At 35.2% G+C, this 14,918-nt stretch overlaps 1 protein-coding gene across 1 annotated transcript in view; it reads left to right on the top strand.

Moving 5' to 3' along the window:
• LOC110028573 (exosome complex component RRP45A-like) overlaps positions 1 to 14,918 on the top strand; it is a 49,889-nt gene that overhangs the window by 20,918 nt on the left and 14,053 nt on the right. The window contains 5 exon segments of the mRNA XM_020730476.1: positions 7,969 to 8,178; positions 8,549 to 8,644; positions 9,459 to 9,573; positions 9,784 to 9,864; positions 10,352 to 10,540. Of these exon segments, the coding sequence (XP_020586135.1) occupies positions 7,969 to 8,178; positions 8,549 to 8,644; positions 9,459 to 9,573; positions 9,784 to 9,864; positions 10,352 to 10,540 (691 nt within the window).

Below are 14,918 nucleotides of genomic sequence, written 5' to 3' on the forward strand. Positions count from 1 at the left end.
CGGAAGAGGAAGGTTGGGCGGGTTCGGCGACTACAGGTATGTGAGTGGAGGGTTCGGTTTGAAGGTCAGTGAAGACAGGGGGTTCAACCAAGTCAGTAACTGTAACATCCACGGGTAAAGGCTCTTGAGCCACCTCAGCATCCCCCATACCAGGAGTAGGTATTCTGTTAATTTCTAAAGAAGGAACAGACAAATCATTTGAATCTCAAACCGCCGTAACATTCTCAGCAAGAGGGTCAACCGAAACCACCACAACAACAACAGTTTGCATAGATGGTTGTGAGAATGTAGGGAGAGCAGATTTCTGCTCTCTAGAGGGCGGTCGATTGGTAGGGAATTTCCTTAATTCAGGATGTAAATGGAAACAATGCTCAGAGTCATGACTAAACATGCTACAATGCCTACAGTAATTTGGATGTTTTTAAAGCAAAACCGACTGCCAGTAACTCGTATGAGTAGAGCCTATCCAAATATCCTCCACCGTGACATCCGTGACATCCCTTCTCAATTAATATTCTAGCAACAATTAATATTCTAGCAACCGAGGGTCTTGTGAGATTGAAGGTATGAGCATCAAGCATTAGAGGTTTCCCGTACATGAGAATAAACGAGAATAAAATTTCATGATTGAACAAATGCACTTTCAGACCAGGTAGTTTAAGCCAGACAGGGATAACAGGGAGCTCGGTTTTGGGGTCAAAGTCAGTTTCAATTTAAGGACCTTCATCCAAACATCACCATAATTGACAGTTCTACGGGCGAAAAGCTTTGCATAATCATCTTCATTAGAAAATTGTATCAAAATATGTCGGCTATCCAAGGCCTCGATCTTCCATCCTCCCGATAATTTCAACAACTCAAAATTCTTCAACAGAAAATCATATTTCGGCAGACCATAGATGAATTTACCAACCAAATGAAAACGACAAGCAGAGGCGAGGATCGAGTTCTCAGAATCGGAGAGAAAAAACGCGTTTTTACCCCCCTTATGACCTTGAGGTTTAATGAAGCTAAAATCACCCCCAATAACAAGCGAATCATGAAAAGAAGAAGGTAAGACAAACTTTGGAGGAAATCCAGAAGAAGAAATCCCCACAGTGACCCCAGCGTAAGTCTTATCCATGACCGTAACGAGAAGAAGAAGACGAGGGATGAAAACCAAGAGCGAGGGGAAAGCCTAAAACGAAAACCCAGAAAGATCTCACCAGGGGTTGCCGTCGTTTAGCCGCTAACATTTTCGCGTCGCCACAAAATCGCCCGCGGTGCCAAACCCTAGCAGAGCGGCCGTGGACATCCCCGTTTTATATATATATATATATATATAGACACACCACCCAATTTATATGTATTTACATATCTAACGCCTGAAGTTTACTTTTTTATTACATACGTACCACTCAATTGCCATGTATTCGCATATCTAACACATTGGAGTCAATTCTTATATGCATACCACATAATTCTTATATTTTCTGCTTGCCCAAAACTTAAACCTTACATCTACACCACTCAAATCCTTAATTTTACAAAAGAAGTACCTCTGTTTCTTAAAATGAAGGAGCGTCGTATGTTCATTTATGAAAACGACAAGCAGAGTTTGCTTCGTCATGGGGGGAAACCCTAGCAGACGGTAAAACTCCGCTTTGCTAAGGTTTCCCCCATGACGAACTTTACCGTCTGCTACGATATTTCTCGTGTCCTACTATGATTTTCTTTACTTCACCTTCGTCGTCGGCTTCGTCTAGTTGAAGAGTTTGCTTCGTCTTATTTCGTAGCAATTTTGCTGGGCTGCGTCGTCTGGCTTGTCTTTTGCGGTGCTTCGTTGTAGGCTGAAGGGCATCAAAACTAACCCAGCTCGACAACTCGCGTCGTTTCTGCTTGAGCTGAATTCGCAGGGGTTCTCGCGTCACACGCTTCTGTCGTTAGGCTGCGTCGTATGTTCGTTGCGCTGAAGGGAGTTGATCCAGCTCGACAGCTGCGCCACGACAGACCCATTTCTGCATCCTTTCTGCTCGAACTGAATTCATAGGGCTTCTTCAAAGGGGTTTTTCGCTCCTGCTCCCTATTTTTTGGCTTTCGACTTTGCTCTCTGCTTTGCTTTTTTCAATGTTCTTAATGCCGCACCTCCATCTATTGGCGATGACTTCAGACAAATCGTATGCTGCTGCCTTTGTGGGTATCCACGCCTCAGATATATTTAAATTGTGCTTTTTCCCTCCTTCGGTTGAGTGGGAGAAGGATATCAAGAAACCTGGTAGGAAGAATGAGAATCGTGTCATCTTTTTTACAGAAGCTGAATGTATTAAACTTGCTTCCTTCTTTCGACTGAATTTAGTCGGGAAGTTTCTGTTTGACCATCTCAAAATGGAACTGATTCCTAAGGATTTTGAGCTTATGCACCTGATTGGGGAGTGAAAAATTGGACTGTTAGATGGAAGATATATTCTCATACAAATTAATAATGAAGAGGATTACACGCGCTTGTTTGCTAGAAGGGCAATCTGGATTGATAACAAAAGAATTAAGATTTTGAAATGTTTTGTGGATTTTGACCCCCAGACTGAACCTCCAATCATTCCAGTTTGGTTTTGCCTCCCTAGTCTGAAATTTCATTATTTTACTCAAAAAGTTTTGTACGCTATTGCCTCAGCTTATGGTAAGCCACTCAAAATAGACATTCCTACTTTTAATTTTTCTCTTCCATCTGAAGCCAGAGTACTTGTTGAAAGAGATACCACTTCATCTGCTTCTCAGAAAATTTGTTTGGGCACACAACATCATGAGAAGCCAGAGTACTTGTTGAAAGAGACACCACTTCATCTGCTTCTCAGAAAATTTGGTTGGGCACACAACATCATGGTTATTGACAAAAGATAGTGATTAAGTCTTTTCTTTCGTATTGTTCGAATTGTCGTATGTTCGACCACTCTAGTTCTCAATGCTACTAGCTACACCCACACCTCAAACAAAAAAAACAGTGCTCCGCCAGAGGCAGTGATTTCATCTTCTCCTGATCAACTTCAAGTTATTGACACTATTGATCATCTAAAGGATACCCTCGAATACGTCACTATTCTCGCAGACAATATGACAACCATTCACCCGTCTTTGGAACCTTCTATCGTGGGTGAGAGAGATATTCTTCAGACTCCACTTGCCCTAGAACCTATCACTTATATTACAGGTGACAATACTTCTGCTGCTTCACTACCGCCTTATCAGGTCGAGCAAGCTGTAAATGTACTCAGGCTCATAGGGATCATGATGTGCAACAATCTACACCTGTCCGACCAACTTTGGAACAATCTATTGATCAAATGAGTCAATCATCGGATGAGGAATGACAAGTCTACACATTCAGGAGGAAGAAGAAGAATGAAGACCTACTTGAGCTTAGGAATCTGATGAATGATATTTTGGTTACTTCGGGCAATGATACTCACCTTACCAATTTGTTAGCCGACTCAATTTCAAGAACTAGAGGTAGAGGGAGGACTAAAATAAGACGTCCCTAGTACTTTTGCGCCCTTTAGTGGTTATTTGATTTTTTTATCTTTTTGTATCTTTGCTTTATTTGAGATTTGTGTTTGTTGTATTGTCGGAGTTGAAATTTCTTTTAGGCCTTCTCATACAATATTTCTGTATCTTTTTCACTTTAATATATTAGCCCCTGGGCTTTATATATATATATATATATATATATATATATATCTGTGTGTGTGTGTCTGTGTGTATGTATGAATCACATTCCTAAAATGAAGGACTTCAATGCTGCTAATTTATTCAAATAACTTTTGAATCAAAATTTTCACTAATTCTACTCATGAAAAGTTAAAATCTTTCTAATGACATATAAATAAAAACAAGACATATAATAAATAAATAAATCCTTACCTTAAAAGGTTTGTTTTGCTTACTGTGCACAAGATTCTTCTATCTGTCTTACAATTCTATTTGATTCAGCTTCTAATCTTTGACGAATGAGTAGACGTTCTTGTAGCCATCATGAAGTGCACCCTATCATACTGTCTTAGTCGACCCAATAAAAAGTGACAAATATTCATAGGCATTATGTCACACCATACATGTTTTTTTGGCTTGTCTCCATTATAAAAATTCAGTTGGTACCATTATCTCAACACTAATTTTATTCATTTTCTTCAACTAAGTTAGAGAGTATGTTGGATGTTGGAATTCTTTTTGAAGAATGAGTCTCGATTTTTTCACCATTATAGACACCACATTCTTACAAATTCCTCTATCATTAATGAGGTTGCACGCATTTTCATTCACAATGCAATGATTATGAAATATTTTATGTTGATGCCACTATTGCTCTTTAGGTTTGGTTTGTAGAATTTTTTGAACTACAAGCTTTCCCATATCATTAGCATGGAGTTGATATTCATCCTCATTTCATTCTCTCTTGAATTTCCACTCACTATCAGCTTTTTTAATGGCTGCATGCTCAGTTGAGAAAATCACCCTATTTGGACAATTGGAGTCAATGTGTTTGAAGCTATGAATTTGAAGTAATTTATACATGGGAACATTTTAGGAGTATTGCCCCAATCACTCTTTTCACCTTCCTATGTTGATTTCTCACGAGGGGCCGGCTTGGGCCCTTTAGGAGAAGTGCTTCTGCTGCTTGATCACTTCATGTTTGATTCTCTTTTAAAGGTTGGAGTGGACCTGATGTTGCTTGTTGCTTATCCTTCTTCAAGAGTAAGATTTTTACATCAAATATGGTCTAGGTGGGCTAGAATTGTACCACATTGCTAATGAAAGGCCTCAGATCTCCAAGACATTGTGCCAGTGTTCTCTTTTGACTCTACTAACTCATCTTTCAACACAAGCTACACTATTGTGGTATGCTCCACTAATAATTTTTTTTTTTGTAGTAGATGGTTAAATCTCAAGAAACATCATGCTGATAGCCCGCTTAAAGATAATTTTGATTTGTCTTTTAATTTTGGACTATTTTATGATTTTTCTTTTTCCTTTATGTTGGTGTATGTGCTCCCACCACAGATAAACACTTCTTTTTTAATTTAAGAGTATCTAACTTCATTTGTTTGATGGAATATCTTTGCTTTATGGTTTTCACGTTTTCAATGAATTCATTTGGGTCTATATGACTATCAAAATTTATTTGACTATCATAATTTGATAAATCAACGTTCACTCTGGTCATCCTCCCTTCTTGTATACTCAATGCCAAATTGACGAAGTTACTTAATGTTTTTGATGGAAGGTTTTTTTGTATCTTCTCTATTTGGTTGGTCACCATTGTGACTATTAGTGACTTCAATATGTTATTTTCTTTCAAAATCGGCGAACATATGATGTGATTGAGATATTTCTCATTGTATGTTCTCTATGGTGAGCTCCTGAACACTTATTTGAGGATGCTTCTTGGCGGCATGATTATTTGGCCCCAACTAGGGTTTGTGCTGAGGTGAGGAGGGTGATTCTTGAAGTTGGCCGAAGGTGAGAGGGCCAAGTTTATGGGTTGATGGTGGGTATTTGTGTAGGCAAAGGGATTAAACTATGTGGATTTGAGGTTTGTAAATGAGATTATTGGATCTTTAAAGATTTATGGTTTTTATGATTATGGCACCAATGACATCAATCTAAGATTTTTATATGATGTATAAGAATTGATTAAGGATTAATATTGTGATAAAATTTTAGAAAAATGGAAATAATATTAGGAACAAAATCAATTGGAGAGAGATAATATGGTGGCGATTGCTGTTTTGGGGGCAAAATAGCGAGAAAAAAGCGAGTCAATAACTAGAATGGGGAATGTACGATTGTCAAGGGTGATCCACCATTTATTCTTGATCAAGTGACATTCACATCACTTGAGGGATAAGATTATACAATACTCTAAAGGGGTTAAAATTAGAGAAAGCAATCATCGATAGTATAAAAATTAAATCAAAGCATTAATATATTTCAAAGCAAAGTATTTATTTTAAAGAAGCGAAACAACTGTAATTCACCTCTAAATATGGTGAATAGGCCTTAAGGGGGGCTAGCTTGCCCTATCGGGCTAAATTCTTGGATTGGCCAGGATACATACTAGTCTGGCCCAGTTCTGTTGCCGTGTCTTCATTCTCTACGGACATATGCATCTCAAGCGAATGTTAGCGTGGGTTACCCATGACAAAATAAAAATGATATAAATTTGGGTTATATATTATCATTCAATGAAAATATTATTATTAAAACAAGATACATATAATATTTCTAGAGAACTCACCAATGAATCTTACTAGGAGAAAGCCACGAAGCTTCACATTTTATTACATAAAAGCAAAATCATATTATTTCATCCTATTGTGATTTTCTAATACAACTCACATCATATTTATAAGCATTAAAATACTCATTATTGCATATTTTGAAAAGAAAAAATATTTATGAGACATTTACATACCTAGCACTTGAAACATGGCTATTTAAAAATCTAGCACCCTCATTCATCCATTTTTAAAATTTTCATTCAAATATGAAAATTCACGATAAAACCCAACCCATATTTTTCAATTTTATCGAATTCTTTTTGATCGTGGCAATATTAAATGCATCTGTTCGGTAGTTCAAAAAAATGAATTGGGACTTTTGTAAATAAAAAAGTTTGAGCTCTATGCATATAATTACCAAAAGTTTAAATCTTCACCATTTGATTACATAATTGATGGTGGGGAGGGGGTGGGGTGGGATTGTTGTTGGGGAGAACATGTTCTCAACCTTTTATTAGAAATAGACCCTAATTTTTTTAATGATCATATCTTTCTTTATTACTCTAATTGAATGTAATGATGGTACAATTTTAAAAGAAAAACCTTTCTATATTTGAATAAAAATTGAAGTTGGCTTCTTCTGAAATCTAAATGATAATCCTGATGATAATGAACTCTTTCTATAATGATAATACTGGCATAATAAATTTTAAAATGGGAAAATTTTCATAGATTGCTGTGATTACTTTTTCTATACTTCCATATTGATGATGAACTCCTTGCATTATGATAGCTCCAACTTTATGGTATCTTCAAAACTTGTTAGATAGATAAATCAGGTTTCCACCACTAAACATCAAATTTGTATTGTGAAACATCACATTTATTTTGTGGCCTTCTTGTTTAACATCAAAGTTGCGATGGGAACTAGCTCGGAAAAGGCATCAATGATGAGATACCAAGAAAGTCGTGATGAGTACTTGTGGAGAAAGGAAGGATGGTACCATTAAAATTTGAAGCTGAAAAGGAGTTTGTGAGGCTTGTGATGTTTGAAGAAAAAAAGGAGTTCCTGAGACTCGTTGTAGAAAGCATATGGAATTGGACTTCGGATGGGGAATTCGATTTATTATTATGTGGGATTTAATCAATTTCTTGCAAGCAAAAGGGTTGAGCTTTGTTATGCTCAAAATAAAACTCATATAATATATAAGCAATAATCTTAACAAAAGCTCGATCTTCTAGCTTGATAAGCTTGCCTCATTTGAGCTCCTTTACGAGTTGAGATCGAGCTGGCTGGTGAGCCCGCTTGATATTTATATACCATAGTTTGAATGACTAAATTTGCATAAATGAATGGAAATATGCTAAAAAATGTTGATAGAAATTTTTAGCACTGACCGCTCTTTTATTTATATGTTGAGGTATTTACATACATACCACACATTTCTTATGTATTCACTTATCTAACACCTAAACTCTTACTTTACATTTATGTCACCCAAGTCTTTCATATCACATAAAAAAAATACTATCATTTTAACTTTTAAAAAGTAATCTACCTCACATGCGCAAGGTAGTGTCGTGTATCTAAAAATTGAAGTTTAGGTGTTAGATATGTAAATACATAAGAATTGAGGGGTATGTATATAAAGTTTCCTTAATTGTTTTAGGAATATGAGGTCAAATATTTTCTAAATAGAGTTCTTTTAATTTGCAGGGAAGATGGTTCGTCGGAGGTTCAACTAGGTGAGACACATGTTATTGGTTTTGTCAGTGGTCAAGTTGTCCAACCTTATAGTGATCGACCCAATGAAGGGACACTTGCAATATTTACTGAATTTTCACCAATGGCTGATCCTGCTTTTGAGCCGGGGCGGCCTGGGGAGTTTGCAGTTGAACTTGGGCGATTAATAGATCGTGGTCTGAGGTAATTTATGTCCTTGTACTTAGCAAAAATATATTTTTGGTTACATAAAACCATACAATTCTCATGTAGTTTAACAAGTCTAACGCCTAAACTCTTATATTTACAAGTTTGCCACTTAAGTATTTAATATCACATCAAAAATACTACAATCACCATCTTTTTAAAAGTGAAATAAACCTCTTCAATCATAGCTTTTTGACACAACGGTGTTATGAGGGTAAATATCAAGCTTTTGTTGTTAGATATGTAAATACATAAAAATTATGTGGAATGTCTGTAAATTTCCCTATATTTTTTCGTTCTGTGCCTTTTTTGTAACAGTTTATGCTGATTACAGCTCATTTTCTAACCAATTAAAGGTGCGCTGCAGGGAAAGCAGGGCCGTGGATATGGAATCCTTATGCATTGTTGCTGGGAAGTGGGTGTGGGCATTACGTGTAGACCTTCACATTCTTGACAATGGAGGGTATTTCTTTTCGTACTTAATTTTGCACTCATATTATGTACTTATTAAGGCGTGTGCACTTTTCATTGTTTTGGTATTGTGGTTACTAGTTTTTATTTATGTTAAAATGGCGTTGAACTTCAGTCATTGCAAGTCACTTTTTTTCAATCTTCTTCATATGATTAGGTTTTATATTTTTATGAATTAATTATGTTATACTTCTCTCTTATTTTTTATTGGTAGCCATATGCCTATCTTTTTCATACGATCATTTCTATTTTTTATGACCTACTTATTCTAATCTTTCCTTTTCATTTTAAAGTTGGCCAAGTACCTATCTTGTCAGTTTTAACGTTTTCTTTTGGCTAAGATTTTTTTTTCTGAATTTAACTCGTGTACAATTCCTTGACCATCTACACTTCCTGTGTGATTAATAATTTTATAATGTGTGCTCTATTATTGTTTTATGTTAATTGTCATGCTTATTTTGACTTGGACAGAAATGATATGAAGTGTTTTATTCTTATTATAGAGTCAAAATGAGAAAAAATATTAAGATTTATGCAGATCATAAGTTTTAGTTCTTAAATACTGTGCGTTTTGCATCTTGAGTATTGGATTGTATAGGCCATGAATTTGGATTCAATAGATTTCAGATGCCAGTATCATATGTTATGCAAAAATGCCTCATTAATTATGCATTTTTAGAAATTGTTGCATGGTTAAGATGTGTGCCACTCCTTGTATTTTGCCACAGCTCATTTCCTTGCCGCCTTGCCTTTATGAACATTGTTTGTAGCTATCATATATTTCATCTTCATTGGTTGACTAACAGGAACCTCATTGACACTGCCAATATTGCTGCCCTGGCTGCTCTCTTGACCTATCGAAAGCCTGAATGTACGTTGGGAGGCGAAAATGATCAGGAAGTTGTCATTCATGATCCTGAGGTTACTACCCACCAGTATAATTGAATTTCTAGTTCACGAATTACCTATTCCATTGGATCTATGCAATCTTTAAAATGTGATTTTTTTGAATTGATCAAAATAATTGTTTTTGTGGAAATTTATATTTTTCTTAAGTTGTGCATGTTATTTTAGGTTTATTAAATTTCAACGAACATTTTATTTACTTATTTATTTTCATGATCTTTCCAGGTTAGGGAACCACTGCCTTTGATAATACATCATATTCCTGTTGCAGTAACGTTTGCTTTCTTCAATGAAGGTGATGCTATGGTATGATTACCTAAATGCATTGTTTCAATTCTTAATTGCTAAGGGCTCGTTTGGTATCACTTTTATTTTTTATTTTTATTTTTATTTTTTCTTTTATTTTTAAAAACATGCTTCCGTGATATTATTTTTTATATGTTTTTATTTTTTATTTTTAAAATAAAATTACTTGTTTATACAAACAGTCAAAACAACTAGAAGATCTTTTGAACCTTCTTTAAAAATATTTAATTTTTTATTTTTTAAAAAAATATTGGTTTTTAAAAATACTTAAAATACCTAAAAGAAATTTTAAATTTTTAAAAAAATAGCTATATAAACAAATATGTTTTAATTTAAATCAAAACATAAACAAAATAAATAAAAAATAAAAAATAAAATTAAAATATAGAAGTGATCCCAAACGGCTCCTAACCATCTTATTTCTGTTTGTTCATATTTTTTCTTTTGTTTTATCCTGCTGCAATTTCTTTCGTGTTGTGCTCTGCAGGTTATTGATCCAACTTATAAGGAAGAGGCTATCATGGGGGGTCGGATGACTGCTACATTAAACTCAAATGGTGATGTTTGTGCCGTGCAAAAAGCTGGAGGAGATGGTGTCTCAGCTAACGTTATCACTCATTGTTTGCGGCTTGCAGCTTTAAAAGCTGTTGATATAACTGATAAAATTAAAAAGGCGGTGAGTCCGATGTCTTGATGCAGCCCCATGTCTAGATGCAGCATACCCTTTATTCTGTTGAATCAGTGTTATTATTTTGATGTGCATTTACATACATAGTGGTTCTGGAGCTAACCAAACAAGAATACAAAAATCAAATATTATTGCTGAATTTAAATAAGAAATTACAACCACACAAATGGAAATAGGAAAAAACACCACCACCACACAAACTTACAAGAGGGGGTCGATCTAGGAGTGTTGTTGGTCGGTTATGGGGTTTTGAAGGGCAGTAAGAGGCTGGAATGATGGTATGTGCGTTGGTGGGTGGCAGTAGTAACAACAAGGGGGTTTTGGGGTTGTAGTTTGGGAGCGGTAGCAAGTGCAGAGCGGCTGGGCAGCAGGCAGATAGATCAAAACAGCAGCAATTTGCTGTTGGGGCAGCTGCTGGATGGAATGCAGGTTCTGTAAGGTAGTAGCAGGTTGGATGGCTTGTTCTGGAAGGTGGGAACAACAGCTAGGCTAAGGGGAGGCAGTTTAGGGTGGCTGGAACTGTAGTTCGGTGGTAAGGAGGTGTTTCTGGTGGTTGAAACGACAGCAAGACTAGGGGTGTAAACGAACCGAACACGAACGAACAGTGGTCGTGTTCGTGTTCGGTTTGTTTGAAATATAGTTTGTTTGAAATATGCTCGTGTTCGAAATTGTTCGTGAATGGTCAGTTCGTGTTCGGTTTGAATTGTTCGGAATTGTTCGAATTGTTCGAATCGTTCGAATTCGAAATGTCGAGATGTTCGAAATGTTCGAAATGTTCGAAATGTCCGAAATATTTGAAAATTTTCAAAATTGTATATATTTTTGCAATTGTTAAATAGACAACAACTTAAATATTAATTCTCATATCTTTTAAAAAATTGAATTACATCAATTTATCTTTTAAAAATTAAAATGCATCTTCATAAAATATATAAGAAATAATAATTACTTCTCAAACTACAAAAAAAAAAAAATAACGAACTTCAATAAAATTATTCAATGTCTAAAAAATCATTACATCATTACATCCAATAATTCAAAAACTTTGCCTCCTTGTGTTTTAACTTCTGAAAAGGTGGGAGTATCATGCAATGTGGTACAATTTACTTCACAAGAAACTAGCCTACTTTCCATTTGACGCTGCTGCTTTTTCTGACTTTTTGAATGCGCTTCCCTTTCTTTAACATGTCTAGGTATATCATCTCTTCCTAAAAGAGAAAAAAATAACAGTAACGTTTACTCTATTTGATATGAGATGAACTTAAAGTGTGTAGCTACCTATTGACAATACTCACTCTGTTTTTCTATATCATCATCAAGCAGCTCACTAAGGCATTTCAACGCATGAATTTGTTCATTCGCACAACTTGTATTAGATTTTTCGTCAAACCATGGAGCTGAAGTTTTTTCACTCTGGTTGCCACATTTGTCTGTCATCATAAACACCCAATACCTGGTTAAGCCTTTTTTAACATTCCAGAATAGTCATATCTTGTTTGGGAAGCACATCAAATTAAATGATGGATGAAAACCAAAAAATAAAAGATTGATAACATTGACCTGTTGTTTTATTTGTATCATCTTTGAGAAGCTCAGGACCAGACTCAATATGTGAAAGGCCTTTAGCAGTGGTTGCTACATAACCAGCTTCCTTCTTGTCTGATTTCTTCACTTGATTTCAGATTCAAAAGCTTTACTAGCAGCAGAGAAATAATCACAGTTGGAAGGTAGCTCAACTTCCTGAACAATAATCTCAGGAAATCTTGCGAGTCTTCCTTCAAATTCATTTCTTTCTTTAGAATCAGAGGGCATGACAAGCATAACTTCTTTTCCCACCCATTTGTATATAGAAAAATGAAACAGCAATGTGCAGACATAATAAATTTGAGGCTAATTGTTTTGAAGAAAATGTGATCTCCAATATTTCAGTATTTCATGAAATGATATAAGAAAATGTTAGCTAATAGAAATACAACTTGCTCAATCCTGACATTCATATTCGCATCCAAAGTTATTTCCAAGATTCAACTCCAAACAACTTCAACCAAAGTAATGTATAAGCAAAGACTGAAATTAAGAAGCAAAACTGAAAAGCAATAGCAGGTTGCCATTAATCTCAACTTTAGCAGGTTGTCATTAATCTCAGCAATAGCAAAGCTGAAAAACAATAGCAATAGCAATAGCAATCTTCAACCACTGATAGCCTTCTAATTCTTTTAAACAAGGGAAAATTTATACCATGAAATAAAGTAAGTTGCTCATCCACCACTTTTTCATTGTTATTGCTAATTATACTTCAACCAAAATAATTTCCAAAGTAATGTATACGCAACTTTTAAACCAAAGTGTAGCAGGTTGATATCACTTTTCCAAAGAAATAACTTATAAAACAAAGTTATTTCCAATATTCAACTCCAAACAACTTCAACCAAAGTAATATATAAGCAAACACTGAAATTAAGAAGCAAAGCTGAAAAGCAATAGCAGGTTGCCATTAATCTCAGCAATAGCACTGAAAGGAATGAAAAATCTGATCTTAATGTAACAGCACTGAAAGGAATGAAAGGAATGAATCTCAGCAGGTTGCCATTAATCTCAGCAATAGCACTGAAAGGAATGAAAAATCTGATCTTAATGTAACAACACTGAAAGGAATGAATCTCAGTAGATTGCCATTAATCTCAGCAATAGCACTGAAAGGAATGAAAAATCTGAAAGGAACGAACAACATTAATCTTAATTAGTTTCTCTCTCTCTATATGTAACAACCATTAATTAAGCAAAGCTGAAAAGCAAAGACTGAAATCTAGAGGTCACCGTAAACTGAAAAACTGAAAAACTGAACAGCCATTAATCTCAGGCTTTCTTATTACCCTAATATGTGTATGAGTATGGGGTTGCCATCTAACAAGTAGAGGCCTTCCATCCATTCCCATTGCCATAGCAGAACTAATCCCATCCAAACAGCCACATACCAGCAAATGTCTCATTTGTTCTAATTATCCAAGACCCATTGAGAATGAAATCCTAAATGATTGTATACAGAAAAAAGAATTTGTGCAGTAGAAATTAAGAACCATAAAACCACTGAAAGGAATGAAAAAAAATCCATCCATTCCCACTGCCAGTATCCCATCCAGGCTGCCAGCATCACCATAAACTGAAAAACAGAAAAACTGAACAACCATTAATCTCAGGCTTTCTTATTACCCTACCATGTGTATGAGTATGGGGTTGCCATCTAACAAGTAGAGGCCTTCCATCCATTCCCATTGCCATAGCAGAACAAATTAAGGGACTTCCCAAGCTGCGCAAAGGAAAAAATCCAGGCCTTCCATCTCTCTATAATAAATCTTTCTCCCTTTTCTAATATATGATATGTATAAGGATATAATAAAATCCTTCAAAGGAAAAAGAAATAATCTTGACTAGGTGTGATACTTCATTGTAAACATACCATCTTCTTAATATTTTATATATTTTCAAAACTATTTATTTTTCCCTTAATAAATAAATGAAAAAAAATCACAACTTTTTATTAGCAAAACATCATTTTATCATAAAAGGAGAGGCAATATAGCTTGTAATGTCATCAAAGTGATTTTTTTCACGAATAAAAGCTTCCAAATATCACTCATGACATTCGTTATAGGCTACTAATTAGTGTTTCCCAAATGATGGTGGTGTCTAAAACACTTTCTTAGAAAAGTGGCCATGAACTTGACAATATGAGTTCTAGATACCACTCTTTTTAAAAAGTACATGATATTTACATCTCAGCTAAAAACCCTAGCAACTAATAACATTCCTTTATATATGATATTTACATTCATATATTTTTAGGATCATAGAAAATATGAATCTCTAATTCACCCTGAACTTCAGGAGGCAAAAAGTTGAGTAACTTTTGTCTCTTGTTTGATAAGTCAACTTGTTGTTGACTATTCGCTTTTATCTTAGCACATTCTTTAACATGCCTAAGGAGCTGCGAGGTTGTACCTGACTTTGGTTTGAGGATTTTCACCCCACAACAAATGCATTGAACATATGATACGTCAACCCCCTTTGAATTTGATTTAATATCTATAAAATACTCTCAAACAACTGATTTTCCCTTCCTCCCTTTCGTACCTTGTGCTTCAGTACTAGTGCTTCCAACAGTCTGTTCAATAGGTTGAGAACTATCGATTCCTTCTTGTGTTGCAAGTGGCAATTGTTCGTCATTTGAGACAGATTGAGAATGTTCAACATTTGACATTATAAATATCTACAGGAAAATGAATGGTGTCAAAAAGCATTGAATATTTAATGTCTTGAAAACAACACTTTAAAGGAGTGCTCAAAAACAGCCCTAAAACACTGTTTT

The sequence above is a fragment of the Phalaenopsis equestris genome, unplaced genomic scaffold (genome assembly GCF_001263595.1).
Source record: "Phalaenopsis equestris unplaced genomic scaffold, ASM126359v1 Scaffold000515, whole genome shotgun sequence".
Lineage (NCBI taxonomy): Eukaryota > Viridiplantae > Streptophyta > Magnoliopsida > Asparagales > Orchidaceae > Phalaenopsis > Phalaenopsis equestris.